The following is a 26986-nucleotide window of genomic DNA, read 5'->3' as shown; positions in this document are numbered from 1 at the left end:
CCTTAGGAAAACTAAATTCTTCTCACTCCTGAGCTACCCAGGGAAAACCCTCTCCAGGCAAATAAATCTGAACCACCTTATGTAAGGGAAAGTATTTAGAGGGTTTCAGTATACTGACTATAATAAGGTCTGCAGCAGAAGTAAGAGCAGTTGCCTTCCTTAACGCTTGAGTAATCAAGGCTGGAAGCTTCTTATGGAACAGGCGGACCATGGAAGAAATATCCTCTCCCTCCAGAGGGAATTCTCTCTCTTCCAGCTTATCAGTACTGTCAGCACCCCATAAAATCCTGAAATCCTCCAGGGAATTCTCCAAAACTGGGGTAATCACCGGCCTTCCAAATTCACGCAGCCGACTTTCATCGCTCCTCCCACTGACAGTCGACATGTCCCACAGGTAGTGCAGAGTGCAGTTTTCCTTCCTGCATTCTGTAGCTGCTGCCATATCTCTTCTGCCTCACTAGCATCACACTGCCATGGCCAGGGGAAAAAAGGGAGAATCGGGACTCACTGATTGCTACTGCTCAGTTCATTCAGTCTCCCCAGTTACGGCCTTTAGCCTTGTTCCCCTCGATTGACTCGCTCTTTTTTTTTTTCTTTTGTCAAACTTTAATAGCGCAGCAAGTTGCTATTCTATCTTTTTACTTTAGTTTTTTCTTCAAGTAAAGGCAACAAAATGGTTAGGATAAAACAAGACAGAGGGGGAGAGGGGAAAGAGAAGAAACAAGACTAGCCACTAGACAGTAGCCAGTACTATTTTAAATTTGAAGCATCCTGGCCAAGGCCCTGCTCGAGTGATAGATGGAGTACAAGACTTTCATCTCAGGAACTTCCTAGCAAGATTAACTTGCCCCCCTGCATCAGGCCCTACTCCACTGAAGGAGGAAATGCAAGATTTTCAGAAGCCGCCTAGGAAGATTAACCTGCCCTCTCCCCAAGGCTATGCTCTACAGAAGCAGGGTGAACAAGTTTTTTGTCTCAGAAGCCACACTAATAATTTCTCTTAAATTAGACTGACCAGGTCTTAGATGACAGCATGGGGTACTTGCCTACCATCTGCTGGACAAGGAGAACACTGGCAGGCTGAGGTCAACACGGATATCTATAAAGGGTGATGTCAGTAAGTCTGTTGATCTCTGTCTCCAACTGCTTGTTGGTGGGCATAACCAATTCATCTGAACTGGATGAAGATGAAAAGGATATTATAATCCCACTAGGACAGAAAAGAGTGGACCCCATGAGGGAACAGGAAGGAGGAGGTCACAACAAATGAAAGGGAATTAATCCTATATTTTTCTTGCTAATGAAAATGATAAAATAATGTGAATTGTTATGTGACAATGGGCTTGCAAACTACAATTTAGAGTATGTTATACAAAGATTGTAGACAGCTAATGAAGCGCACATACACCCCTGAAACAGACATATGCATGTATTTAGTAAAATATTCACTGGAGGGTATCATTCTTTGCACTTACCATTAATTTACCCCATTCTTGATATTTCTGAATCCTAAGTTTTTTTCTCTTTATATCCTCTCCCATCCCAGATGGCTTGCCCAAGCGACACACATGCTCTCAGTGGCCAGAAGGAAAGTCTCCTTTTGGCATTACCCTTAGTTGGTAGGGGTCTTAGAAGCAGCAGCAGCAGAAGCAATGTTGCCTCCCTCCTTGGGACGGACTGTGTTACCTCTGTGGTGCAACCAAACCCAGCTGGCCCTGTCAGGAGACTTCTGGGCCTGAGCAAAAGGGCTGGTTGCCAATTTTTTTATCAAATGGACTTCATAAACTGTATAACAATAATAGCTTTATCTAGTTTTTAGCTGTTCTTCTGCTGTGAATCAGTCTTTAACCTGGATTTAAATTCCACCTTATATGAGGTTTACACTATTAACACAAATGATTTTGCATGTTACCTGCCTGAATAAGTTCTCCACCACTGGCCAGAAAACTGTAAATGTCAATCTTCTACTGGACTACATAAAATCTGTACACAATATTTACAGAGTACTAAGGTTATCTATGTATTGCTGTAATCCAGAGTTGTGGATTGGTGGAATAAAAATGATTTTATTTATTTATTTTGTTTTGTATGCTGATATTCTGATTACAATCATAAAATAAAATAAAATAAATAAAAACAAGTGCACAGTGCTTCATAACATGTTTGCATGGTTCCTGTCAGCATAGGGAGGTTAAGTGACAGAGAGGTGGAGGAGGTGAAACCTAGTCTCCAATTTCATACTAGTACTGTGACCAACATCCTATAGTGGCTGCAACAAATAGTGGCTCATTTAATCAATGCAACAAATCTGGGCATGTTACCTCTCTCTCCTCTCTGCTGGTCCTTCTCCGAAGAGGGTAATTGGCTCCCCAAGGGCACGTAGGCATGCTTTCACCTCTGAGTCATCTGTGGAAACATTGATCTGCCGGGCTCGTTTCCTGCGCTCAAACTCAGCAAGTACCTCTGCCTGGCGCTCACTAATGTGCTCTTCAAGATCAAAGGACTCACCTGTGGAAAAGACAGGGAAGCCTATTTCATGAAAACTACACTTAAACTACTCATTATTACGAAATCTGAATGTTAGTGTATCAAAATTTATCAAGCCAGTATTAAAACCTAATAATTTTAAAAACAAACTTTTTAAAGTACGAAATATTTAAAAGGATGCTATACATGTTGTATTATAAGTAGCAAATCTCAACTAACCAGAAGTCAGAGAGACTGAGGGATGTTAACTTTTGAGGCATTCTTTACAGTATCTCTCTCTCTCCCCCTCCCTATATATATATATATATATATATATATATATATATATATATATATATATATACATACATACATACACCCCCCCACCCCAGGGATGGCCAGCTCTGGTCTCCAAGACTCACAAACAGATCTTGTTTTCAGGATATTCATAAGGAATATGCATAATATTTATTTGCATACAGTGGAAGCATTCATTACAGATATCCTGAAAATCAGATCTGTTTGTGGCTCTTGAGGACTAGAGTTGGCCATCCCCCATAGAAACACTGTGGAATGCCATATGCGCCTGATATGTCCATCTGTTTAATTTTTCTTCTGCACATGCATCAGGTCCATGACAGGACAAAGCAGGAGGCAGTGGAGTCTTCAACCCAATTAGGACCTGGGAGGTAGAGGTGGCCAGAGGCATCCCATAGACCTTATTCCACAGAGCTAAAGCCAGGAGTACACCACTGAGCTCGTAGGACATAGCCTATCCTGCCAGGCTGAGAAACAAAGCCTACTACTGAGGCAGCCCTGCAGAGCCATCCAGCCAGTAAACCTTACCTGCCCATTGCTGATCTGTGCTGGCAGAAGAGCAGAGCAGCAATGTGTTGGGGCCATATTCACTTCCTCTACTGTCTGGGGTCTGACTGGTGCTTTAAAATGTACAGCAGTACAATATCCTGTATAGTTCAAAGCACTAGCTGGGCCCCAAAGCATCAAAGGAGGAAAATGGTAATCGAGACAATGCTGCTCTCCAACTCCTTCTGATGGCCCAGATCAGCAGAAGTGAGATGTGAACTACTGACGATCAGCTGGGAGAATATGAGAAGAAATGGCTGGAGAGTGTGAAAGAGAGAGGGCATGGTGAATATGTGTGTGTGAGATAATGGGTAACCAATGAAGAGATTTCAAAGTATGACAAAGCAAGTTTGCTTACTTGTAAAAAGGTTCTCTGTAGGCAAATGGATGAATTAGCTGATATGTGTGGGTGATGTCAGCCGACAGTGCTGACATGGACTCAGTTCTCATAGCTCAGTAAAGACTTTTGAGCATGCACGGGAGTTCCTGTGTGCACATGATGGCGCGGCTGAATACACTATAGGTAATATGCCAGGGTTCTTACAATCCAAAGAGTGAAGAGCCCACTTTTGTGTACATGTGGTCTTGGAAAGAATGCAGGCAGCGCAATAGCTTGATTAATGTGAAATGCAGATACCACTTTTGGCAGGCTTAGGGCAAGTTTGTAGAACCACTCCCTTATTTAAAAAAACTTTTCTTAGTCATACCCTCCAAAGTTCGGGGCGGGTCACAAAAAATATGCATAAGAAAATCAGGTAAAAATGGCAGCTTAGGGGCCGAGCTTGAGACCCTGATTCAGATAATTTCTCCTGCAGAATGGCAATCAGTGTATTAATTGCTTTACATTTACAGCCCTTTGTCTCTGCCAATACGGAGATGTCTGTTCAGAAGAAAATTGCTGATTTAAAAAACAGTTCTCCTTTGAAGTGGCAGCACTGAAGAAAGCTGGAGGCCTGTCAGCAGAGGAAGATGGAGAAAATGGAGGCATCGACCCTCCTTTCAGCTTGTCATCCAAATATGAATGGACCAGGATGCCCTCCCTCTAGAGAGCCGCCGCCGCCACCACGACCATCACCTTGGTAAAGGTCCGGGGCGCAGATGCTAGACCAAAGGGTAGAGCCCAAAACTGAAAGTGTTCCCCCAGAATCATGAACTGCAGATATCTCTGATAATCAGATGGAATTCCTATATGCAAGTACGCTTTGGTTAGATCCAGGAGCCTTTGAATGGCTGGAGGGTCCGGTGGCTGGTCCCACAGGGCGAGTGATCCGGATCTCCCGGGTGTCAGCCCTGCCCAGCAAGAGAAGAGCAAGCTGGATAAGGGTCCCTGACCCCCTGCTCATCTGCCTCGAAGACCAGAGGGAATGGTCCCATCAAGACCTAGCAACCCTTCGAGAGGCCAGCAATGCTGCAAATTGCAGATCCGTCTTTAATATTGGGTTGGTTTTTTTTTTTTTATAAGTTAGAGTGCAGGCTTTGCACCTCCACCATCTGCTGGAGAAAGAGAACTACTGAGGGACTGCAGGTGGCACCTTGGGTTAAGTGTCAGTGTCACTAAAACTTTCTCTGTCTCCATCTGCTGGAAGGGAGGCAAAACCCAGGAGTCTGGACTGATCTGGGGACGTACAGGGAAAGGATTGCTTGAAGTCATTTTATGATCGACAAATTCATACTCACCACTGGTTATGTTTATATTGCCTGCTTCTATTGCTGCTTTCACTGCTGCTTTTCCTAACAATGCAGACTCTCCTTTTGCAAGTCGCTCTCGCTCCTTCTCGGCTAGGCTGCCATAAAATATACGGGACTTCTTTACCACAGGGGCACCATCATCATCGTCAGACATGGTGAAGGCTTTCAAAGTCTAAGGACAATAGAAAAGGAGTTAGAGAAGTAGAATATACATTTGACTTCCAGTTCAGAGTGAAACTAACTTACAGGAATGTTTGGAGTGGATGATTGGCAAAGGACTGAACAATGGGTCTCTTTGGGCCTGACACTAAGCATTTTTCACATAGACATCAAATGGGAAATTTTTTCATACATCTAGCCCTCAGTGTCTGCAGGATTAGTGTTAGAAGAAGAAACTGTGCAGAAAATTCTAGAGAAATTTTTATACATTTTCCGTTAGGACAGGAAACTGCCCTTGGGTTCTCAGTTTTGATAGTGGATTTTGTGATGTAGGCATTTATCCACTGAGAATAAGTTCTCCACCCAGATCACTGAGGGAGAAATTTTCAAAGCAGCCTGCCTATGCGCAAAGACTTTCCACCTGCTTTCTCTGTAGGTACAATATTTCTAGAAAATAATGTAACTTTGAAAATACAATCTATGCGTGTAATGGGCATACTAGGCCTTCAGACATCTGCCTCCAGCCCTTCCTCACCCAATTAACTTTTGAAAATTATAATGTAAATTTTAAAAGCTGAATGCATGCCAAAATCGAGAGATGGGCATGAATCTAGCACACGTCCACCAAATTTTATAAGGTGGACAGATGTGTGGACAAGTGCCAATGCACAAATATCTTGCGCCGGAAAAAAAAGGGATGTGGTGCAGGCAGGGCATGAGCATTCCAGGGTGGGGCCAAGATATGTGCGTACAAGTACCTACATGCATAGGCACGTGCCCAGTTCCAGTGCCATGTAACTTTACTTCTGATATGGAGGAGGTGTAAGTTAAAAAAAAAAAAAAAGATTTACAGGCATCTGTGAAGGGTTTGAGAAGTTTGGGGTAACTGGGGGGAGTGCAGGCTAAAGAACCAGGGGGGTTGGGAGGACCTAGATTAACAGTAGGTAAACTGGTGGATGAACTGGTGAAACTGGTCCTTAACTGGACATGTGTCTGCTTTAAAATACTCTCAGTTGTGCATCCGTAAGCCAACTTACACTGCTGGGCGCACACAAGCTTAAAATTAAGCACACAGATAGGCGTGCCTAGGTTATTTTATAACATGCACGCGTTATAAATTTGACACGTCCCTGACTGCGTACTGAAGCATGTGAATAGGTGCGTCCATGCACCAGTTTGAAAGTTACCGTCCCGGGAAAGTTACACCGGGAAATGTAGTCCAGTGAAAGGCGGCTGAGTTCTGCACAGAGCCTCATACTTGGAGTGGACGTTTTCCTTAGTTCTAAGTGAGGTGCTGGGATACGGAGGACTTCATGTTTATTTGGACTGGAAGGGCAAGAATGCCTATTTGTTTAACAATGTTGTGAGCCGTTTTCGGGGAGGGGAGAACCGTGTTCCTTGGCTTTCAGCAACCAGCCTAAATCTTGGGGTAAGGGAGGCACAGGATTGCTTTTGCTTCAGGGTCAGCGTTTGTCCGTTAATATAATTATTTATAGGCCGCCTTTTTAGGCCAGAGGGCCCAAACAATTTGGATTCACATGCATGCAGTGTGAAGCTTCCAGGAAAAAAATATACAGAAAAGGAGAAAGACATTTCAACTAATTATGGGGGTATGTAGAGAAGCCTGTTAACAGCAGACTTTGCAGTTTGATAATGCCTAAGTTTTTCTAGTGGCCTTGAGCACAGTCAATACGTACTTCTCTAACACAAAATATGATGGTGCGAAACTGCTGGGCTAGAATAAAGGCGCCAGTGCCAGCAAAGATGGAAAACTGAGGTATGCTATGAATTTTCACTATTGGCCATTCCAGTTAATTGTTGTGTGTGCTTTGTTACTGTTGACAGCTGAAAAGCAATAAAAGTTGAAACAAACTTTTGAAAATATTGTGCATTAGCATGAATAAAAATTATGCTTTTATAACAGATTTTACATGAAAAGGAAAATATGACACTGGTTGTCTATTTTCATTGTTCATTTGTTCTATAGTTTCCACAGGATATATCCTAGAAAACAAGCTCATTTCAGTTTAGCAAACATAGCAACAAGTTTCTTCAGGTCAATGTTTTAAGCAATTTTATATTCTATTTATAAAATGGACATCCCAATAAATATTTCCTGCATCAAGAAACAAATGATATGATTAATTTTAGCTTGGAAAAGCTTCACTCACCACTCACTACATAAATTATGAAGGCTAAGAGAATGCAGAGAGAAGAAAATTATTACTTACCTGCTAATTTTCGTTCCTGTAGTACCATGGATCAGTCCAGACAGTGGGTTATGTCCCCAATCCAGCAGATGGAGTCAGCACAAGCTTTGAGGGGGCGTATCCATATATACTACTACCCCCTCTGCAGGAGTTCAGTATCGAGTATATCAAAGCCCGAGTAGAAACCCCCGAAGGATCAAGTTTGTGGAAACAGATAATGAAAACAATTGTAACCGCAACAAGTAACTGCAAACATCCTACCAACTTGTAGGGAGCTGTGAAAAACAGCGAAAAGAAACGACTGTGAAGACACAGAACACTGCGAGCAAGAAGTAGCGCAGAGCTGAGCAGGATCAAGAACCCAAACGCGGTGGGCGTCTGGACTGATCCATGGTACTACAGGAACGAAAATTAGCAGGTAAGTAATAATTTTCTTTTCCCTGTACGTACCTGGATCAGTCCAGACAGTGGGATGTACCCAAGCTTCCCTAAATCGGGTGGGGTCCTGCGAGGCCTGCTCGGAGAACCTGCTCGCCAAAGTGTCCAGAGACCGAAGAGGCGAGGTGCAGACGATAGTGCCTCGAGAACGTGTGTAACGATTTCCAGGTGGCTGCCCTACAAATTTCCTGCGAGGATACCGAGCGAACCTCCGCCCAGGAAGCCGCCTGAGAACGTGTAGAATGCGCTACGATTCCGGGTAGGGGAGTCCGACCCGCCCCAATGTAGGAAGCAGCAATGCCGGCCTTCAGCCATCTGGCAATGGTAGTCTTCGAGGCCTGAGACCCCTTCTTAGGACCGGCCCAGAGTACGAAGAGATGGTCAGAGGTCCGGAACTCATTTGTAGCCTCCAGATAGAGGCGCAGAGTGCGCTTGACATTCAAGAGACGGAGAGACTTCGGCTCTGAGGAAGAGAAGGACGGCAACTCCACCGTCTGGTTCACATGGAATGCAGAAACCACCTTCGGAAGGAAGGAGGGAACGGTGCGAAGCAAAACTCCAGAGTCGGAGAAACGGAGATAGGGCTCTCTACATGACAGAGCGTCGAGCGGAACAGATGGCCACAAGAAATACAGTCTTGAGAGTGAGATCCTTTATCGTTGCACTGCGCAGCGGCTCGAACGGTGGTCCCGACAGGGAGCAAAGCACAAGGTTAAGACTCCAGGAGGGACAAGGGTCCCGTAACGGAGGACGCATATGCTTGACACCCTTGAGAAAACGAGCAATGTCAGGATACTGTAGAAGAGAGCCCCCATCGCTCAACAGCGAACCAAGGGCGGCCACCTGAACCCGTAGTGAATTATAGGCGAGCCCTTTTTCCACCCCCGCCTGTAGAAACTGAAGGATCTGAGGTACAGAAGCCTTAGCGGGTCTCGTGGCCTGGCTGGTACACCACAGCTCGAACACCTTCCAGACTCGAACATAGGCCGCCGACATCAATGTCTTTCGTGCCCGCAATAGCATGGATACTACCGCCTCCGGGAAGCCCCGACGCCAGAGGCGGCGCCTCACAAAAGCCAGGCCGCAAGACAGAAGAGTTCTGCCTGCTCGAAAAATACCGGGCCCTGATGTAGGAGAGCTGGGGGAGGTGCCCCAGCCTGATTGGCCCGTCGATCACCAGCTGTAGCAGGTCCGCAAACCAGGGTCGCCTGGGCCATTCTGGGGCAACGAAAACCACGGTCCCCTGATGGCTTTCTATTCTGCGGAGCATCCTGCCCACCAGGGGCCATGGTGGAAAAGCGTAGAGCAGAAGATGTGGCGGCCACGGGAGGACCAGGGCATCCACTCCCTCCGCGCCGCGCTCTCTCTGGCGACTGAAGAAGCGTGGAGCCTTGGCGTTGAGAGCGGACGCCATCAGATCCAAGTGGGGGGCCCCCCACCGATGGACGAGAAGTTGCATCACTTTGTCGGAGAGAGACCACTCTCCAGGGTCCAGGAGTTGACGACTGAGGAAGTCCGCCTGGACGTTGTCCACACCGGCGATGTCCGAGGCCGCTAGCCGGACGAGATGACGCTCCGCCCATTGCATCAGCAGCGCCGCCTCGAGCGCGACCTGCGGGCTGCGCGTGCCTCCTTGTCGGTTGATGTAGGCCACGGTGGTAGCGTTGTCCGATAGGATTCTGACTTCCCGGTTCCGAAGAAGCGGGAGGAAATGTCGCAGAGCTAGCCGGACCGCTCTGGTTTCCAGACGGTTGATTGACCACTTCGCCTCCACCGTGGACCACGTCCCCTGAGTGGCGCTTCGATCGCAGACTGCACCCCAGCCTGCTAGACTGGCATCGGTGGTCACCACCACCCAATTTGGCAGATTGAGGGACACGCCACGGGCCAGGTTCGGCGGATCCAACCACCAGCCCAGACTGTCCCTGGCATTCTGCGGGAGCGGGAGAATCATCTGGTAGTCCTGCGATACTGGTTTCCAATGGGAGAGGAGCGCCCACTGTAAGGTTCTGATGTGCGCGAAAGCCCAAGGTACAAGGTCGATGGTGGACCCCATCACTCCCAGGAGTTGCAGGTAGTCCCAGGAGGTGGGCTCTGGTAACGCAGAGAACCGTCGTGTGTGATCCCGCAAGGATTGAGCTTTGTCCTGGCGCAGAAAGACTTTGCCCAGTAGGGTGTTGAAGGTCGCCCCCAAAAAAACCCAAGCGTTGCGAGGGCATGAGGGAGCTCTTGGAGAAGTTCACTACCCATCCCAGGGAATGTAGAAACCGTACTACTCGAGTCACCGTTGAGCATCCATGATCGAATGACTTCGCCCGGAGGAGCCAATCGTCCAGATAAGGATGAACCAGGATGCCCTCCTTCCGGAGAGCTGCCGCCACGACTACCATGATCTTGGTGAAGGTGCGCGGCGCCGTCGCCAATCCGAACGGGAGAGCCGTGAACTGAAAATGCTGGTCCAGAATTTTGAAACGAAGGAAACGGTGGTGGTCCGGGCGGATGGGAATGTGCAGGTAGGCCTCCGTTAAGTCCAGGGAGGAGAGGAACTCCCCCCGATGCACCGCCGCAATCACTGACCGGAGCGTTTCCATGCGGAACCGAACGACTCGAAGGGATTTGTTGACTTCCTTGAGGTCTAGGATAGGCCGGAAGGAACCGTCCTTCTTTGGTACGACGAAATAGATGGAATAGTGGCCCAAGCCCACCTCTCCGAAGGGCACGGGCGCAATAGTGCCTATCTCCCGGAGTCTGTCCAGAGTCAGCTGCACCGCTCCTCTCTTGAGGTCCGAGCCACAGGGGGAAAAGATGAACCTTCCCTGCGGGGGGCGGACAAATTCCAATGCGTAGCCGTGTTTTATGGTATCCAGGACCCACTGGTCCGAGGTGATCCGTGCCCACTCCGCATAGAAATAAGTTAGTCGGTCCCCAATCCTGGGGACAGGGGAGTGGGCGAGACTGGCATCATTGTGAAGACTTGGTATAGGGGTTCCCGGTTCCGGGAGTAGTGCGTGCGGGCCGACGCCCGCGAAAGGAGCGCGACCAGGGCTGAGACCTGGGGGCGGATGACAGGGAGCCCGCCTGCCTGTATCCCCTGTAGCGCCGTTGCGCTCTGGCTCTGGTCCGAGACGAAGAAAATGCTCTGGATGGTCGAAACCTATCCTCTGGCAGCCGATGAACAGTGTTCTCCCCCAGGGACTTGATGATCTGGTCCAAATCCTACCCGAAGAGGAACTTGCCCCTGAAGGGAAGAGAGCCCAGACTCGACTTAGAGGACGTATCAGCCGCCCAATTGCGTAGCCACAGTAGTCGTCGTGCTGCCACTACCGAAACCATGGATCTTGCGAGGACCCGAAAAAGGTCGTACGAGGCGTCCGCCCCATACGCCACTGCGGCTTCTAGCCGATCTGCCTGGGCAGCCTCATCGGACGGCAGGTTCTGAGACATGAGGAGTGAGACCTCGAAAACCCGCTTAAGGAAAACTTCCAACTTACGATCCTGTGTGTACCGCAACGCCGCACCTCCCGTCACTGGGATAGTCGTCCTCTTCGTGACCGCCGACACTGCGGAGTCCACCTTTGGGACCTTGATGAGGTCCAGAAATCTTCGGGGAGCGGGTACAGCTTTTCCATAGCCCGGCTGCTCTTCAGGGAGGCCTCCAGGGTGTCCCATTCCCTGGTGAGAAGTTGTAAAAACGAGTCATGAATGGGAAAAGCCCGAGCCCTCGGCCGGAGTGCCGCCAGGACAGGATCTCCCTTCCTTGAAGAAGTGACGACAGCGGGAGCTACTGGGGCAGGCGGGTCTGGTGGCGGGTCCAAATCTAATTCTTGGATGATCTGCGGGATGAGGTCGTCCAGCTCTTCCCTCTGGAAGAGGTGTAGGGTACGCGGACCATCCCCCTCCTGCGTGCCGTCCCCTTGTCCCCCGTCCGGGAGGTCAAGTCCATGTCCCGCTGAGTCTGGCACCGCCCCCACTGCCACGGGCGTGGATCGGACCCGGGTAGGAAGGCGGGAGGCCCCCACTCCCGGAGGGTCGGGGGGGGCCGGCGTCGAGGGCGACATCCGAGGGATCTTAGGAGGGGGGGGTCCCACAGGTGCTTCCAGCCCCTGCAGATAAGCGGTATGCATGAGCAGGATAAACTCCGGAGAGAACCCCGGCCTGCTCGGGTGCGCTTCGGGGGCGGCGTGGTTCCTGCTCCCTGGCTCTGGGTGCTTGGTTCCTGCACCAAAATCGGGGGAACACCCCCGCTGGTAGAGTCCTCCAGGGATCCGTTCTCCCTCGTGGCCTCCAGGGATCCGTTCCCCCTCGTGGCCTGCGCCTCAGGGCGCTCAGAATGTAAAATGGCCGCCGTTCCCGCCAAAAATGGCGGAGTGGCCGGCCCGCACCGCCCAGGCAAAAAAGAGAAATCAGTCAGGGACTGTGAGGTACCTTCCCCCCCGGGAAGGCATCGTGCACAGATGCCCTCCCGGGAAATCCGGGATCCCGGGTCTCCGCAGGCCGCACAGCGGGACGGCCGCGGCATCGGGATCGCTGTAGGAGAAAAGAAAAAGCCACTGGGGGGGGCCACGCGCACAAAAGCGCCGCTGCGGGGGGGCCCGGACGGCCCGCACTGCCCACTGTCCGAAAATAGAGGAGGGTGCCGCGGGGGGGCCTTCCCGGCCACACGACCCGCCCCAGACATCTTTCCCTAAATGGCTCAGCAGCCCATGAGGAGCTGTAAAATGGCCGCGGGTGAGGGAGTAAAGAGCGAAGAGGCCGGCTCCACCGGCTTTCGCGGGCACCGGGGGCTGAGCTGTGAAGGAAAAAACTACAAAGGAAAAACAAACTTACCCCTGGCTGCAACGAGAAATAAACAGCAAGGCCGCAGAGAAGAGACAAGGAAGATAAGCCACTCCCCAGAAGTTGAAAGAACTCTGCCTTAAGTTTAAAAAAAAAAAAAAAAAAAAAAGTAATACAAACTTGATCCACAGAAAAAGACAACAACAAGCCATAATCAAGCAAGAAAGTGAAGAAAAAGGAAAAGGAGGGGAAGCCTGATTCCCCTACTCGCATCTGCTGGAGTCAGAAGATACTGAACTCCTGCAGAGGGGGTAGTAGTATATATGGATACGCCCCCTCAAAGCTTGTGCTGACTCCATCTGCTGGATTGGGGACATAACCCACTGTCTGGACTGATCCAGGTACGTACAGGGAACAATAAATTCAATGTATTCAGAAAGTACAGACCCATTTATTTTCCACATTTTGTTACATTACAGCCTTATTCTAAAATGGATAATGTGCATTTTTTCCCTCCTCAGTCTACACACAATACCCTATAATGACAAAGCAAAATCAAGTTTGTAGAAATTTGTGCAAATTAATTAAAAAAAATTTAAATATCACATTTACATAAATATTCAGACCCTTTGCTATGACTCTCAAAGTTAAGATGTCCCACACGCCCACCCATTCTGTTTCCCCTGACCATTCTTGAGTTGTTTCTCCAACTTGACCTAAGTCCACCTATGGTAAATTCAATTGACTTGACATGATTTGGAAAGGCATGCACCTGCCTATATAAGGTGCCACGGTTGACAGTGCATGTCAGAGGAAAACCAAAGCCATGAAGTTGAAGGAATTGTTTGTAGATCTCCAGGACAGGATTGTGTCAAGGCCCAGATCTGGGGAAGGGTACAAAAAAATTGCTGCGGCATTGAGGGTCCCAAAGAACACAGTGTCCTCCATCAGTCTTAAACGGAAGAAGTTCGGAACCACCAGGACACTTCCTAGAGCTGGCTGCCTACCCAAACTGTGCAATTGGGGGAGAAGGGCCTTGGTCAGGGAAGTTACCAAAAACCCGATGGTCACTCTGACAAAGCTCCAGAGTTCCTCTGAGGAGATGGGAGAATCTTCCAGAAGGACAACTATTTCAGCAACATTCCACCAATCAGGTCTTTATAGTAGAATGGCCAGATGGAAGCCATTCCTCAGTAAAAGGCACATGACAGCCCGCTTGGAGTTTACCAAAAGGCCCTTAATAGACTCTCAGAGCATAGGAAACATGATTCTCTGGTCTGATGAAACCACAATTGAACTCTTTGGTATGAATGCCAATCGTTATGTCTGGAGGAAACCAGACACCGCTCATCCTGTCAAATGCCATCCCTACAGTAAAGTATAGTGCTGGCAGCATCATGCTGTGGGGATGTTTTTCAACTGCAGGAACTAGGAGACTAGTCAGGATCGCGGGAAAGATAAACAGATCAAAGTACAGAGAGATTCTTGATGAAAACCTGCTCCAGACTGGGGCAACAGTTCACCTTCCAACAGGACAACTCCCCTGAGTATACAGCCAAGACAACGCAAGAGTGGCTTTGGCACAAGTCTGCAAATGTTCTTCAGTGGCCCAGTCAGAGAGCAGACTTGATTCCAATCAAACATCTCTGGAGAGACCTAAAAAATAGCTGTGCATCGACATTCCCCATGCAACCTGAGAGAGTTGGAGAGGGTCTACAGAGAAGAATGGGAGAAAATCCCCAAATTCATGCATGCCAAGATGATAGTGTCATCCCCAAGAAGACTTGAGGCTGTAATCACTGCAAAAGGTGCCCGAGTAAAGGATCTGAATACTTATGTAAATGTGATATTTCAGTTTTTTTGTTTTTAATTAATTTGCACAAATTTCTACAAACCTGATTTTGCTTTGTCATTATGGGGTATTGTATGTAGAGTGAGGTGGGAAAAAATGACTATCCATTTTAGAATAAGGCTGTAACGTAACAAAATTTGGAAAAAGTGAAAAGGGTCTGAATATTTTCTGAATGCACTGTATGATGAGCTCTTGAGGACACTCTGTGTCAGTTTATTTTTGTATATAAAGTGCAATATATAAGAAAATTATTACTTACCTGCTAATTTTCGTTCCTGTAGTACCATGGATCAGTCCAGACCGTGGGTTATGTCCCCAATCCAGCAGATGGAGTCAGCCAAAACTTTGAGGGGGCGTCACCATAAGTAGAACTACCCCCTCTGCAGGAGTTCAGTATCGAGTATATCAAAGCCCGAGTAGAAAAACCCGAACCCCCTCATTGAATCAAGTTTATAGAAAATTGGCAACAACCAGCCATGTAACTGTAATAACAGACTAACAGTGGGCGTCCTACAACGGGTAGGAGGCAACAAGGACAACACGTCAACTTGTGAGGCACTGAGGCTGGGACAACAGTGAAAAATGGACAAGTGGTGAAGTACAGAAACCCTTACCGTTCCCACGAGCAAGATGAAGCAGGAGTAGAAAACCCAAAAGCGGTGGGCGTCTGGACTGATCCATGGTACTACAGGAACGAAAATTAGCAGGTAAGTAATAATTTTCTTTTCCCTGTACGTACCTGGATCAGTCCAGACCGTGGGATGTACCCAAGCTTCCCTAAATCGGGTGGGGTCCTGCGAGGCCTGCTCGGAGAACCTGTTCACCAAAATGTCCCGTGACTGAAGAGGTGAGGTGTAGGCGGTAATGCCTCGCGAACGTGTGCAACGACTTCCAGGTAGCCGCCCGACAGATCTCCTGGGATGAGACCGAGCGCGCCTCCGCCCAGGAGGCCGCCTGAGACCTTGTAGAATGCGCTACAATGCCAGGCGGAGGCGTCCGCCCCGCCCCAACATAGGAAGCGGCAATACCCGCCTTCAGCCATCTCGCAATGGTTGTCTTGGAGGCCTGGGAGCCTTTCTTCGGACCGGACCAAAGGACAAATAGATGGTCGGAAGTCCGGAACTCGTTGGTAGCCTCCAGGTATAGACGCAGTGTGCGTTGAACATCCAAGAGTCGGAGAAACTTCGGCTCGGAGGCGGAAAAGGACGGCAACTCCACCGTCTGGTTCACATGAAAAGCAGAGACCACCTTCGGTAGGAAGGAAGGGACGGTGCGGATCGAGACTCCCGAGTCGGAGAACCGGAGGTAGGGTTCCCTGCACGATAGCGCTTGTAACTCTGATATACGCCGAGCGGAGCAGATTGCCACCAGAAATACCGCCTTGAAGGTGAGATCCTTGAGTGTCGCGGTGCGCAAAGGTTCGAACGGAGGCCCCGACAGGGCTCGCAGCACCAGGTTGAGACTCCAGGAGGGACAAGGATCCCGTAGCGGAGGCCGGAGGTGCTTGACACCCTTGAGGAACCGAGCAATGTCCGCGTGCTGCAAGAGAGAGCCCCCATCACGCAACAACGAACCAAGAGCGGCAACTTGGACTCTCACCGAGTTGTAGGCTAGTCCCTTGTCCACCCCGTCTTGCAGGAACTGAAGGATCTGAGGGACCGAAGCCGTTGTGGGGCTAGTGTCCTGGCTGGCACACCACCGCTCGAACACCTTCCAGACGCGAACGTAGGCCACCGACGTGGACGTCTTGCGCGCCCGCAGCAGCGTTGATATTACCGCCTCCGGGTACCCCCTGCGCCGGAGGCGTCGCCTCTCAAAAGCCAGGCCGCAAGACAGAAGAGTTCTGCCTGCTCGAAAAATACCGGGCCCTGGTGTAGGAGGAAGGGGAGGTGCCCCAGCCTGATCGGGCCGTCGACCACCAGCTGCAGCAGGTCCGCGAACCAGGGTCGCCTGGGCCATTCCGGGGCGACGAAGATCACAGTCCCCGAATGTCCTTCTATTCTGCGGAGCATCCGTCCTACTAGGGGCCACGGCGGAAAAGCGTAGAGCAGCAGATGTGCCGGCCATGGGAGTGCCAGAGCGTCCACCCCCTCGGCACCGCGTTCTCTTCGCCGGCTGAAGAAGCGGGGAGCCTTGGCGTTTAGAGCGGATGCCATCAGATCTAGATGGGGGGCCCCCCACCGACGAACGAGGAGCTGCGTCGCCTCGTCGGACAGAGACCACTCCCCGGGATCCAGCCGTTGACGACTGAGGAAGTCCGCTTGAACATTGTCCACCCCGGCGATGTGTGACGCTGCCAGCCGGACGAGATGACGCTCCGCCCATTGCATGAGCAGCGCTGCTTCCAGCGCGACCTGTGGACTGCGCGTGCCTCCTTGGCGATTGATGTAGGCCACGGTGGTTGCATTGTCCGATAGCACTCTGACCTCGCGGTTTCGGAGGAGCGGGAGAAAGTGCCGCAGGGCGAGCCTGACCGCCCTGGTCTCCAGACGGTTGATGGACCACGTCGCCTCCACCGCCGACCACGTTCCTTGCGTGGCGCTGCGATCGCAGACCGCGCCCCAGCCCGCTAGACTGGCATCGGTGGTTACCACCACCCAATCCGGTAAGTCGAGGGACACGCCTCGGGCTAGGTTCGCCGGATCCAACCACCAGCCCAGACTGTCCCTGGCCTTCTGAGGAAGTGGCAGAATCATCTGGTAGTCCTGCGAGACCGGCTTCCAACGGGAGAGGAGCGCCCACTGCAAGGGCCGGAAATGTGCAAACGCCCAGGGGACCATATCTATGGTGGATCCCATCACCCCCAGGAGTTGCAGGTAATCCCATGAGGTGGGTTCCGGTAACACAGAGAATCGTCGTATGTGATCCCGCAAAGAAAGCGCCTTGTCCTGTCGCAAGAAGACTTTGCCCAGCCGGGTGTCGAAGGTCGCCCCCAAGAAATCCAAGCGCTGTGAGGGTACGAGGGAGCTCTTGGAGAAGTTCACCACCCATCCCAGGGAATGCAGAAACTGTAGCACCCTGGACACGGCCGCCTGGCCATGGGTGAACGACTTCGCGCGAATGAGCCAGTCGTCCAGATAGGGATGAACCAGGATACCCTCCCTCCGGAGAGCCGCAGCCACGACTACCATAATCTTGGTGAAGGTGCGTGGTGCCGTCGCCAGTCCGAACGGGAGAGCTATGAACTGGAAATGCTGGTCCAGTATCTTGAATCGCAGAAGACGGTGTTGATCCGGCCGAATGGGGATGTGCAAGTAAGCCTCCGTGAGGTCCAAGGAGGCAAGGAACTCCCCCCGATGCACCGCTGCGATCACCGACCGCAGCGTTTCCATGCGAAAACGGAGCACTCGGAGGGACTTGTTGACCTCCTTGAGATCCAGAATTGGCCGAAACGACCCGTCCTTCTTTGGCACAACGAAGTAGATTGAATAGTGGCCCAAGCCCACCTCTCCGAAGGGCACGGGCGCAATAGCGCCTATCTCCTGAAGCCTGTTCAGCGTTGACTGCACCGCCTGCCGCTTGAGGGCCGAGCCACAAGGGGAAAATACGAAGCGACTCTTCGGTGGCCGGACAAATTCCAACGCGTAACCCAGCTTTACGGTGTCCAAGACCCACTGGTCTGAGGTAATCCGCGCCCACTCCCTGTAGAAAAACTTCAGACGCCCCCCGATCCTGGGGACGGTGGAGTGGGCGACTCTGGCATCATTGTGAAGACTTGGAGGAGGGGTTACCTGTCCCGAGAGCGGGGCGCGCGGGCCTGCGGCCGCGAAAGGAGCGCAACCAGGGTTGGGCCCGGGAAGCGGGCGGCCTGGAGCCCCCCGGCCTGTAGCTCCTGTAACGCCGCTGCGCCCTGGCTCTAGTCCGGGACGAAGCAAACGCCCGGGAAGGGCGATATCTATCCTCCGGGAGGCGGTGAACCGCATTTTCCCCCAGCGACTTGATGAGCTGGTCCAGATCCTCCCCAAAGAGGAACTTACCCTTGAAGGGTAGGGAGCCCAGACTCGACTTGGAAGACGTATCTGCCGCCCAATTGCGAAGCCACAGCAGCCGTCTGGCCGCCACCACCGAGACCATCGCTCTTGCCTGGACGCGGAACAGGTCATACGAGGCATCCGCCCCGTACGCCACTGCAGCTTCTAACCTGTCCGCCTGGGCGGCCTCCGCCGCTGGCAGATCCTGGGAGGTGAGAAGTTGTTGAACCCACAGGAGGCTTGCCCGCTGGGCGAGTGAACTGCACATCGCTGCTCTCATACCCAGCGCGGAGACCTCGAAGACTCTTTTCAGGAAGATCTCCAATTTGCGATCTTGTGTATCCCGCAGGGCCGTGCCCCCTGTCACCGGGATTGTCGTCCTCTTCGTGACCGCCGAGACTGCAGAGTCAACTCTCGGAACCTTGATGAGATCCAGGAAATCTTGAGGTAGCGGGTACAGCCGTTCCATGGCACGACCCACTTTCAGAGTCGCCTCGGGGGTATCCCATTCCCTCGTGAGGAGCTGCAGGAACGAGTCGTGAATGGGGAAAGCCCGCGCCCTCGGGCGCAGGGCCGCCAGGACCGGATCTCCTTTCTTTGAGGATGTGACCACCGCCGGCGCTACTGGGGCAGGCGGGTCAGGCGGCGGTGGTCACATCCTCAAAGAAAGGAGATCCGGTCCAAATGTCGGGGCCTCCGTTCGAACCTTTGCGCACCGCGACACTCAAGGATCTCACCTTCAAGGCGGTATTTCTGGTGGCAATCTGCTCCGCTCGGCGTATATCAGAGTTACAAGCGCTATCGTGCAGGGAACCCTACCTCCGGTTCTCCGACTCGGGAGTCTCGATCCGCACCGTCCCTTCCTTCCTACCGAAGGTGGTCTCTGCTTTTCATGTGAACCAGACGGTGGAGTTGCCGTCCTTTTCCGCCTCCGAGCCGAAGTCTCTCCGACTCTTGGATGTTCAACGCACACTGCGTCTATACCTGGAGGCTACCAACGAGTTCCGGACTTCCGACCATCTATTTGTCCTTTGGTCCGGTCCGAAGAAAGGCTCCCAGGCCTCCAAGACAACCATTGCGAGATGGCTGAAGGCGGGTATTGCCGCTTCCTATGTTGGGGCGGGGCGGACGCCTCCGCCTGGCATTGTAGCGCATTCTACAAGGTCTCAGGCGGCCTCCTGGGCGGAGGCGCGCTCGGTCTCATCCCAGGAGATCTGTCGGGCGGCTACCTGGAAGTCGTTGCACACGTTCGCGAGGCATTACCGCCTACACCTCGCCTCTTCAGTCACGGGACATTTTGGTGAACAGGTTCTCCGAGCAGGCCTCGCAGGACCCCACCCGATTTAGGGAAGCTTGGGTACATCCCACGGTCTGGACTGATCCAGGTACGTACAGGGAAAAGAAAATTATTACTTACCTGCTAATTTTCGTTCCTGTAGTACCATGGATCAGTCCAGACGCCCACCGCTTTTGGGTTTTCTACTCCTGCTTCATCTTGCTCGTGGGAACGGTAAGGGTTTCTGTACTTCACCACTTGTCCATTTTTCACTGTTGTCCCAGCCTCAGTGCCTCACAAGTTGACGTGTTGTCCTTGTTGCCTCCTACCCGTTGTAGGACGCCCACTGTTAGTCTGTTATTATTTTTTATTTGTTATATTTTTATTTTTTATTTATATATATTTATTTATTATATTATTTATTTATATATATTTATTTATAATTTATTTATATATTTATTTATAATTATTTATTATATTATTTATTTATATTATTTATTTATTATATTATTTGGACACTTCCAAATGGAAAAAACGAAGAAGCCAGACTGCTACAGATTCCTACACAGAAACTACACAGTAGTAGAATACTTTACATCTTGGGCACATATGCTGAACACAAACAAACCCTTAACAAATCGTTTCTTACACCTGTTTGCTACAAAAGACTCAAAACAAGTTACAAGTCAGAATCTATGATACACCCTCCCCCTCCTGCTTGGTGATATCTGCAGGATCCGCTGTGCTCCTCCTCTTTCGGCAGTGCAATGGGCCTGCAGCTACTCCTCCAGCTAACAGCAAAAAGGTTTAGTTTTCCTCCAGGAGAAATTCTGTGCAAAAAAATGTAAAATTCTGCAAACTTTATATTGGCCAAAATAACACAATATATAGGAGTCTTTAAGTATTAATCCAAAATGTAAAACAGAAAAAAGTTATTACTTAAAGATGCAGAGTTTTAAATATTTTGAGCATAATCTCCCTAGAAGTTCACTGTAAGAGTGTCTCTTCCACCCTCTCTCCCTAGTCCCCTGCCAGTCTCCTTTCACTTTGCCTTCTCAGGCCCCAACTCCTCTACCTGCCACTATTTCTTCCCTCCCCCTCTAGGCTCAATCCCTTCCTCTTTATCTCCACTTCGAGTTTTATCCCTCTCTCAGTACTGCCCCTCACACAGGCTCCCTCTCTCTCGCACACACCCCCCCCCCCTCATACAGGCTCCCTTTCTCTCGCACATACAAACCCCCTCATGCAGGCTCCCTCTCTTGCTCACACCCCCCTACATGCAGGCTCCACACCCCTACACCCTCTCTCGCTCACACCCCCCTACACGCAGGCTCCCTGTCTCACAGACAGACATCCCTTCACGCAGGCTCCCTCTCTCACAGACACACACCCTCACATACACACAACAGCTCCCAATCTCTCACACACATATACACACTCCCTCACAATCTCCTCACAAAGGCTCTCTTTCTCGGGCACCCACACACATGCTCTCTCTCTCTCACCCCCCCAGGCTCGCAGTCTCACACACACACACACACACACTCTCACCAGGGCCTGTTCCATCTTTGCCATGAATAGGATGACCTCCGCTTGCGGCAGGTAGGGCCTGCTCCTTCTTCGCTGTCAAGCAGGATGGCCTTCGCTTGCAGCACAACAGGGCCTGCTTCATCTTTGCCACGAATGGGATGGGCTCTGCTTGCGTCACACCTGGGCCTTCCAAATTCTGCACAGAAAACGGAATTTCTGCACAGATGCGCAGGAAGGGAATTCTACACAAATTCACCCAGGACTAATTTAATTTATAAGAAAGCATGGCTGGGAGAGGAGATAGAAAAATTTTAGCAGTAACAGGAATTTGAGGAAAAGGACCTGAAAAAGTGACAGAAACAATAGGGAGGATGTCTGTAGTGTAGGAGGGGCACCAAGTTAAGAAATGTATGTGAAAATGACACCTTAGTATATACCACCATCCTCTCTCTCCTTTCCACACTAGGATCCTGGCCATAATAATGGGAGACTTCAATTATCCCAATATTGACTGGGTAAATGTATCATCAGGACACGCTAGAGAGATAAAGTTCCTGAATGGAATAAATGATAGCTTTATGGAGCAATTGGTTCAAGAACCGATGAGAGAGGGAGCAATTTTAGATCTAATTATCAGTGGAGAACAGGATTTGGTGAGAGAGGTAACGGTGGTAGGGCCGCTTGGCAATAGTGATCATAATATGATCAAATTTGATTTAATGACTGGAAAAGGAACAGTGTGCAAATCCAAGGCTCTCGTGCAAAACTTTCAAAAGGGAAACTTTGATAAAATGAGAAAAATAGAAAAAAACTGAAAGGAGCAGCTACAAAAGTAAAAAGTGTGCAAGAGGCATGGTCATTGTTAAAAAATACCATCCTAGAAGCACAGTCCAGATGTATTCCACACATTAAGAAAGGTGGAAAGAAGGCAAAATGATTACTGGCATGGTTAAAAGGGGAGGTGAAAGAAGCTATTTTAGCCAAAAGATCTTCATTCAAAAATTGGAAGAAGGATCCAACAGAAGAAAATAGGATAATGCATAAACGTTGGCAAGTTAAATGTAAGACATTGATAAGACAGGCTAAGAGAGAATTTGAAAAGAAGTTGGCCGTAGAGGCAAAAACAGTAAAAACTTTTTTAAATATATCCGAAGCAGAAAGCCTGTGAGGGAGTCAGTTGGACTGTTAGATGATTGAGGGGTTAAAGGGGCACTTAGAGAAGATAAGGCCATTGCGGAAAGATGAAATTATTTCTTTTCTTCAGGAGGTACCCGTACTGGAGAAGGTTTTCATGGGTAATGATTCAGATGGACTGAACCAAATCACAGTGAATCTAGAAGATGTGGTAGACCTGATTGACAAACTTAAGAGTAGTAAATCACCTGGACCGGATGGTATACACCCCAGAATTCTGAAGGAACTAAAAAATGAAATTTCAGACCTATTAGTACAAATTTGTAACCTGTCATTAAAATTAGACCAGCTCGACCTCTCGGACGCTGACTCGGCCGCATCCTCTTGGTCCAAAATCACTAAAAAAAATAGCAGACCTAACCATCCCTTTAACCACCAAAGTCCATCAAGCAAACAAAGACAACAGAAAACCTTGGTATACCCCTGATCTAAAAAACATCAAGCGAGAACTCAGACGCAGAGAACTCGTATGGCGAAAAAACCCATCAATAAACCTGACGGCATTCAAATCTCTTATGCACCAATACAGGATCTCCATCCTCCGCACAAAGAAGGATTTCTTTTCTCAGAAAATACACCACTTCATTTTTGACCCGAGATCCCTATTTTCTCTTGTCTCGTCCCTCACCAAACCATCCCCTACAACCATTCCGGATGAGCAAGCGGCAAACAAAGCCGCTGAACTAGCTACATTCTTCAAGGAAAAAATCTCAAACCTTATTGCACCGCTTAAGGATAAGAAAAACCTTACTCCTACACCCCTCATCACAACCTCTATAAACCTAACTTCAAACATGGAAACCTTCGAGCCTACCTCCTCCTTAGAGGTCGAAAACGTACTGAAGAAGATCAAACCAGCTTTACACCCATGGGACGCGATCCCTTCCAACCTTCTCATCGCCATCCCTAAAGCTATCGCGAAACCTATTGCAGAGATCATTAACTGCTCCCTATCACAAGGCCAAGTCCCTGACCCCTTTAAGCTTGCTATTCTAAAACCTCTACTGAAAAACCAAATCTATCTCCAGACAACCCAGCCAATTTCCGCCCTATAGCAAACCTTCCGTTCATCTCCAAAATCTTGGAAAGAATAGTAAATAAACAACTCTCGGAATTCTTGGACTACAACAAAATCCTCTCTCTGTCACAGTTCGGCTTCCGCAAATCCTGAAACACGGAATCCCTCCTAATCTCTTTAACAGACTCCATCCTTCTAAATTTCGACAAAAAACAACCTTGTCTTCTAATTCTCCTCGACCTATCAGCGGCATTTGACACAGTGAACCACACTATACTCATAGATCGACTATTGGACATTGGCATCAAAGGTACCGCCCTCAGCTGGTTCAGATCGTTCCTTCAAAACAGATTATATAAGGTTAAAAAACAACAATAAAGAGTCACACCCCGTCAGCTCTACCTTGGGAGTCCCACAAGGATCCTCATTATCTCCAACTCTTTTCAACATATACTTGCTCCCGCTTTGCCAGCTCCTTTCCAAACTAAATCTAACTCATTACTTATACGCAGATGACGTCCAAATTCTCATACCAATTACCGACTCACTAGATAAAACCCTGGAGTTCTGGAACACCTGCCTTCAATCCATAAACAACCTTCTTACAAGCCTCAATTTGATCCTGAATACAAACAAGACAGAGCTTCTCCTCGTCACCCAAGATGGAAATTATCCAGAGACCAACACACACCCCTCAATTCAACCAGTTTTCTCCCCTTAAGTCAGAAACCTAGGAGTCATCATGGATAACAATCTGAACCTCAAAAATTTCAGCAATAACACCACAAAGGATTGCTTTTTTAAACTTCAAGTCTTAAAACGGTTGAGACCCCTCCTCCACTTCCAGGACTACTGTACAGTTCTCCAGGCAATCATTTTTTCAAAAATCGATTACTGCAATTCACTCCTCCTCAGCCTCCCTACCAACACCATCAAACCTTTACAGATGCTACAGAACGCAACGGCAAGAATTCTGACCAAGACCAACAGAAGAGACCATATTACTCCCATCCTGCGGAATCTACACTGGCTCTCAATCAAATTCAGAATTTTATACAAAACTCTAACGATCATTCACAACATCACACCACTGGAACTCAAGATCCCACTTCGGCCACGAATACCCTCTAGACCGGTGAGATCAGCGTACAGAGACACCCTCCATGCCCCCCTCATCAAAACATCAGTAAGAGAGCGTTTTCCACATCTGGTCCAACACAATGGAACTCTCTCCCGCCAGATCTCCGGCTCGAAAGATGCACGATTACATTTAAAAAAAGACTCAAAACCTGGATGTTCACCCAAGCCTTCTCTTGCTCAGACTAACAGTAGAGTCTTTTTATACCTTAGAGTCAGTTATGCTGCTCGCCACTAGAACAACATCTCTAGCTTTCTGTTCTTTATGCAGATGATCTCTTCCAGGTATCCCCATGTTAAACCATGTTACTTGGATCCAGGTTTGCTCATCCTTGTTTTAATGTAATGCATTCTTTTGCACAGGTTTTTGTTATAATGTAAACTGAAGTGATTTGTAACTTGTTACAAGAATATCGGTATATAAGAGTCCTAAATAAATAAATAAATAAATAAAATCATCCATTGTACCTGAAGACTGGAGGATAGCTAATGTAACCCCCATATTTAAAAAGGGCTCCAGGGGTGATCTGGGAAACTACAGACTGGTTAGCCTGACTTCAGTGCCAGGAAAAATAGTGGAAAGTATTCTAAACATCAAAATCACAGAACATATAGAAAGACATGGTTTAATGGAACAAAGTCAGCATGGCTTTACCCAGGGCAAGTCTTGCCTCACAAATCTGCTTCACTTTTTTGAAGGAGTTAATAAACATGTGGATAAAGGTGAACCCTGTAGATGTAGTGTACTTGGATTTTCAGAAGGCATTTGACAAAGTTCCTCATGAGAGGCTTCTAGGAAAAGTAAAAAGTCATGGGATAGGTGGCGATGACCTTTCTTGGATTACAAACTGGCTAAAAGACAGGAAACAGAGAGTAGGATTAAATGGACAATTTTCTCAGTGGAAGGGTGTGGGCAGTGGAGTGCCTCAGGGATCTGAATTGGGACCCTTACTTTTCAATATATTTATAAATGATCTGGAAAGAAATACGACAAGTGAGGTAATCAAATTTGCAGATGATACAAAATTGTTCAGAGTAGTTAAATCACAAGCAGATTGTGATAAATTGCAGGAAGACCTTGTGAGGCTGGAAAATTGGGCATCAAAATGGCAGATGAAATTTAATGTGGACAAGTGCAAGGTGATGCATATAGGGAAAAATAAACCATGCTATAGTTAAACAATGTTAGGTTTCATATTAGGTGCTACTACCCAAGAAAGAGATCTAGGCGTCATAGTGGATAACACATTGAAATCGTCAGTTCAGTGTGCTGCGGCAGTCAAAAAAGCAAATAGAATTTTAGGAATTATTAGAAAGGGAATGGTGAATAAAACGGAAAATGTCATAATGCCTCTGTATAGCTCCATGGTGAGACCGCACCTTGAATACTGTGTACAATTCTGGTCGCTGCATCTCAAAAAAAGATATAATTGCGATGGAGAAGGTACAGAGAAGGGCGACCAAAATGATAAAGGGAATGGAACAGCTCCCCTATGAGGGAAGACTAAAGAGGTTAGGACTTTTCAGCGTGGAGAAGAGACGACTGAGGGGGGATATGATAGAGGTGTTTAAAATCATGAGAGGTCTAGAAAGCGTAGATGTGAATCGGTTTTTTACTCTTTCGGATAATAGAAAGACTAGGGGGCACTCCATGAAGTTAGCATGTGGCACATTTAAAACTAATCGGAGAAAGTTCTTTTTCACTCAACGCACAATTAATCTCTGGAATTTGTTGCCAGAGGATGTGGTTAGTGCAGTTAGTGTAGCTTGGTTTAAAAAAGGATTGGATACATTCTTGGAGAAGTCCATTACCTGCTATTAATTAAGTTGTCTTAGATAATAACCACCGCTATTACCAGCAAGGGTAACATGGAATAGACTTAGTTTTTGGGTACTTGCCAGGTTCTTATGGCCTGGATTGGCCACTGTTGGAAACAGGATGCTGGGCTTGATGGACCCTTGCTCTGACCCAGTATGGCATGTTCTTATCCCCATTACGGTGCTTTTCTTTACAGCTCCTCTTCACATCTGGGAGTTTGTTACACCATGACAAAAGTGAGCCTCACAAGTAAACCAAAATACGTTAGGTAGTATCTCAATCTCTAATTTACTGCTAGCACTATTCCTAATACCTGCTTTATTCCAGAGCCGGTTATGAGTAGCCTAACCTCCATGTACCTGGAACTCTACACTGGATAAATGAATGTAAACACCAAGCTCTCTCACCAGTTTACCCCCCCTATAGCGAGCCAAAACACTAATCTCCTCTTACCTTGCCGTCAGCTTTCTCTCGCGCCAGGCAGCACCGAACAACTGCAATCACATCCGGGGTAGGTGTCACCAGCGACCGGAAGCTCAGAGGCACGCCGGGAAATGTAGTCCGGTGAAAGGCGGTTCAGTTCTGCA

General features: G+C 48.8%; 1 protein-coding gene across 4 annotated transcripts in view; it reads right to left on the bottom strand.

Moving 5' to 3' along the window:
* PRPF4 (pre-mRNA processing factor 4) overlaps nucleotides 1-26982 on the bottom strand; it is a 124410-nt gene extending 97428 nt beyond the window's left edge. The window contains exons 1-3 of one of the 4 annotated variants that reach the window (XM_029611847.1): nucleotides 26853-26982; nucleotides 5008-5191; nucleotides 2322-2508 (exon numbers count right to left, since the gene is read on the bottom strand). In XM_029611847.1, coding sequence (XP_029467707.1) covers nucleotides 2322-2508; nucleotides 5008-5173 — 353 coding nt within the window. In that variant the 5' untranslated portion in view covers nucleotides 5174-5191; nucleotides 26853-26982. The other 3 variants (XM_029611846.1, XM_029611848.1, XM_029611849.1) reach the window with 3 other exon arrangements.
* Nucleotides 26983-26986: the final 4 nt, after the last annotated feature.

Source organism: Rhinatrema bivittatum, chromosome 8 (assembly GCF_901001135.1).
Source record: "Rhinatrema bivittatum chromosome 8, aRhiBiv1.1, whole genome shotgun sequence".
Classification (NCBI taxonomy): Eukaryota; Metazoa; Chordata; class Amphibia; order Gymnophiona; family Rhinatrematidae; genus Rhinatrema; species Rhinatrema bivittatum.
Note: the sequence above shows the minus strand (reverse complement) of the source record. Positions and strands in the feature narration are given on the sequence as shown.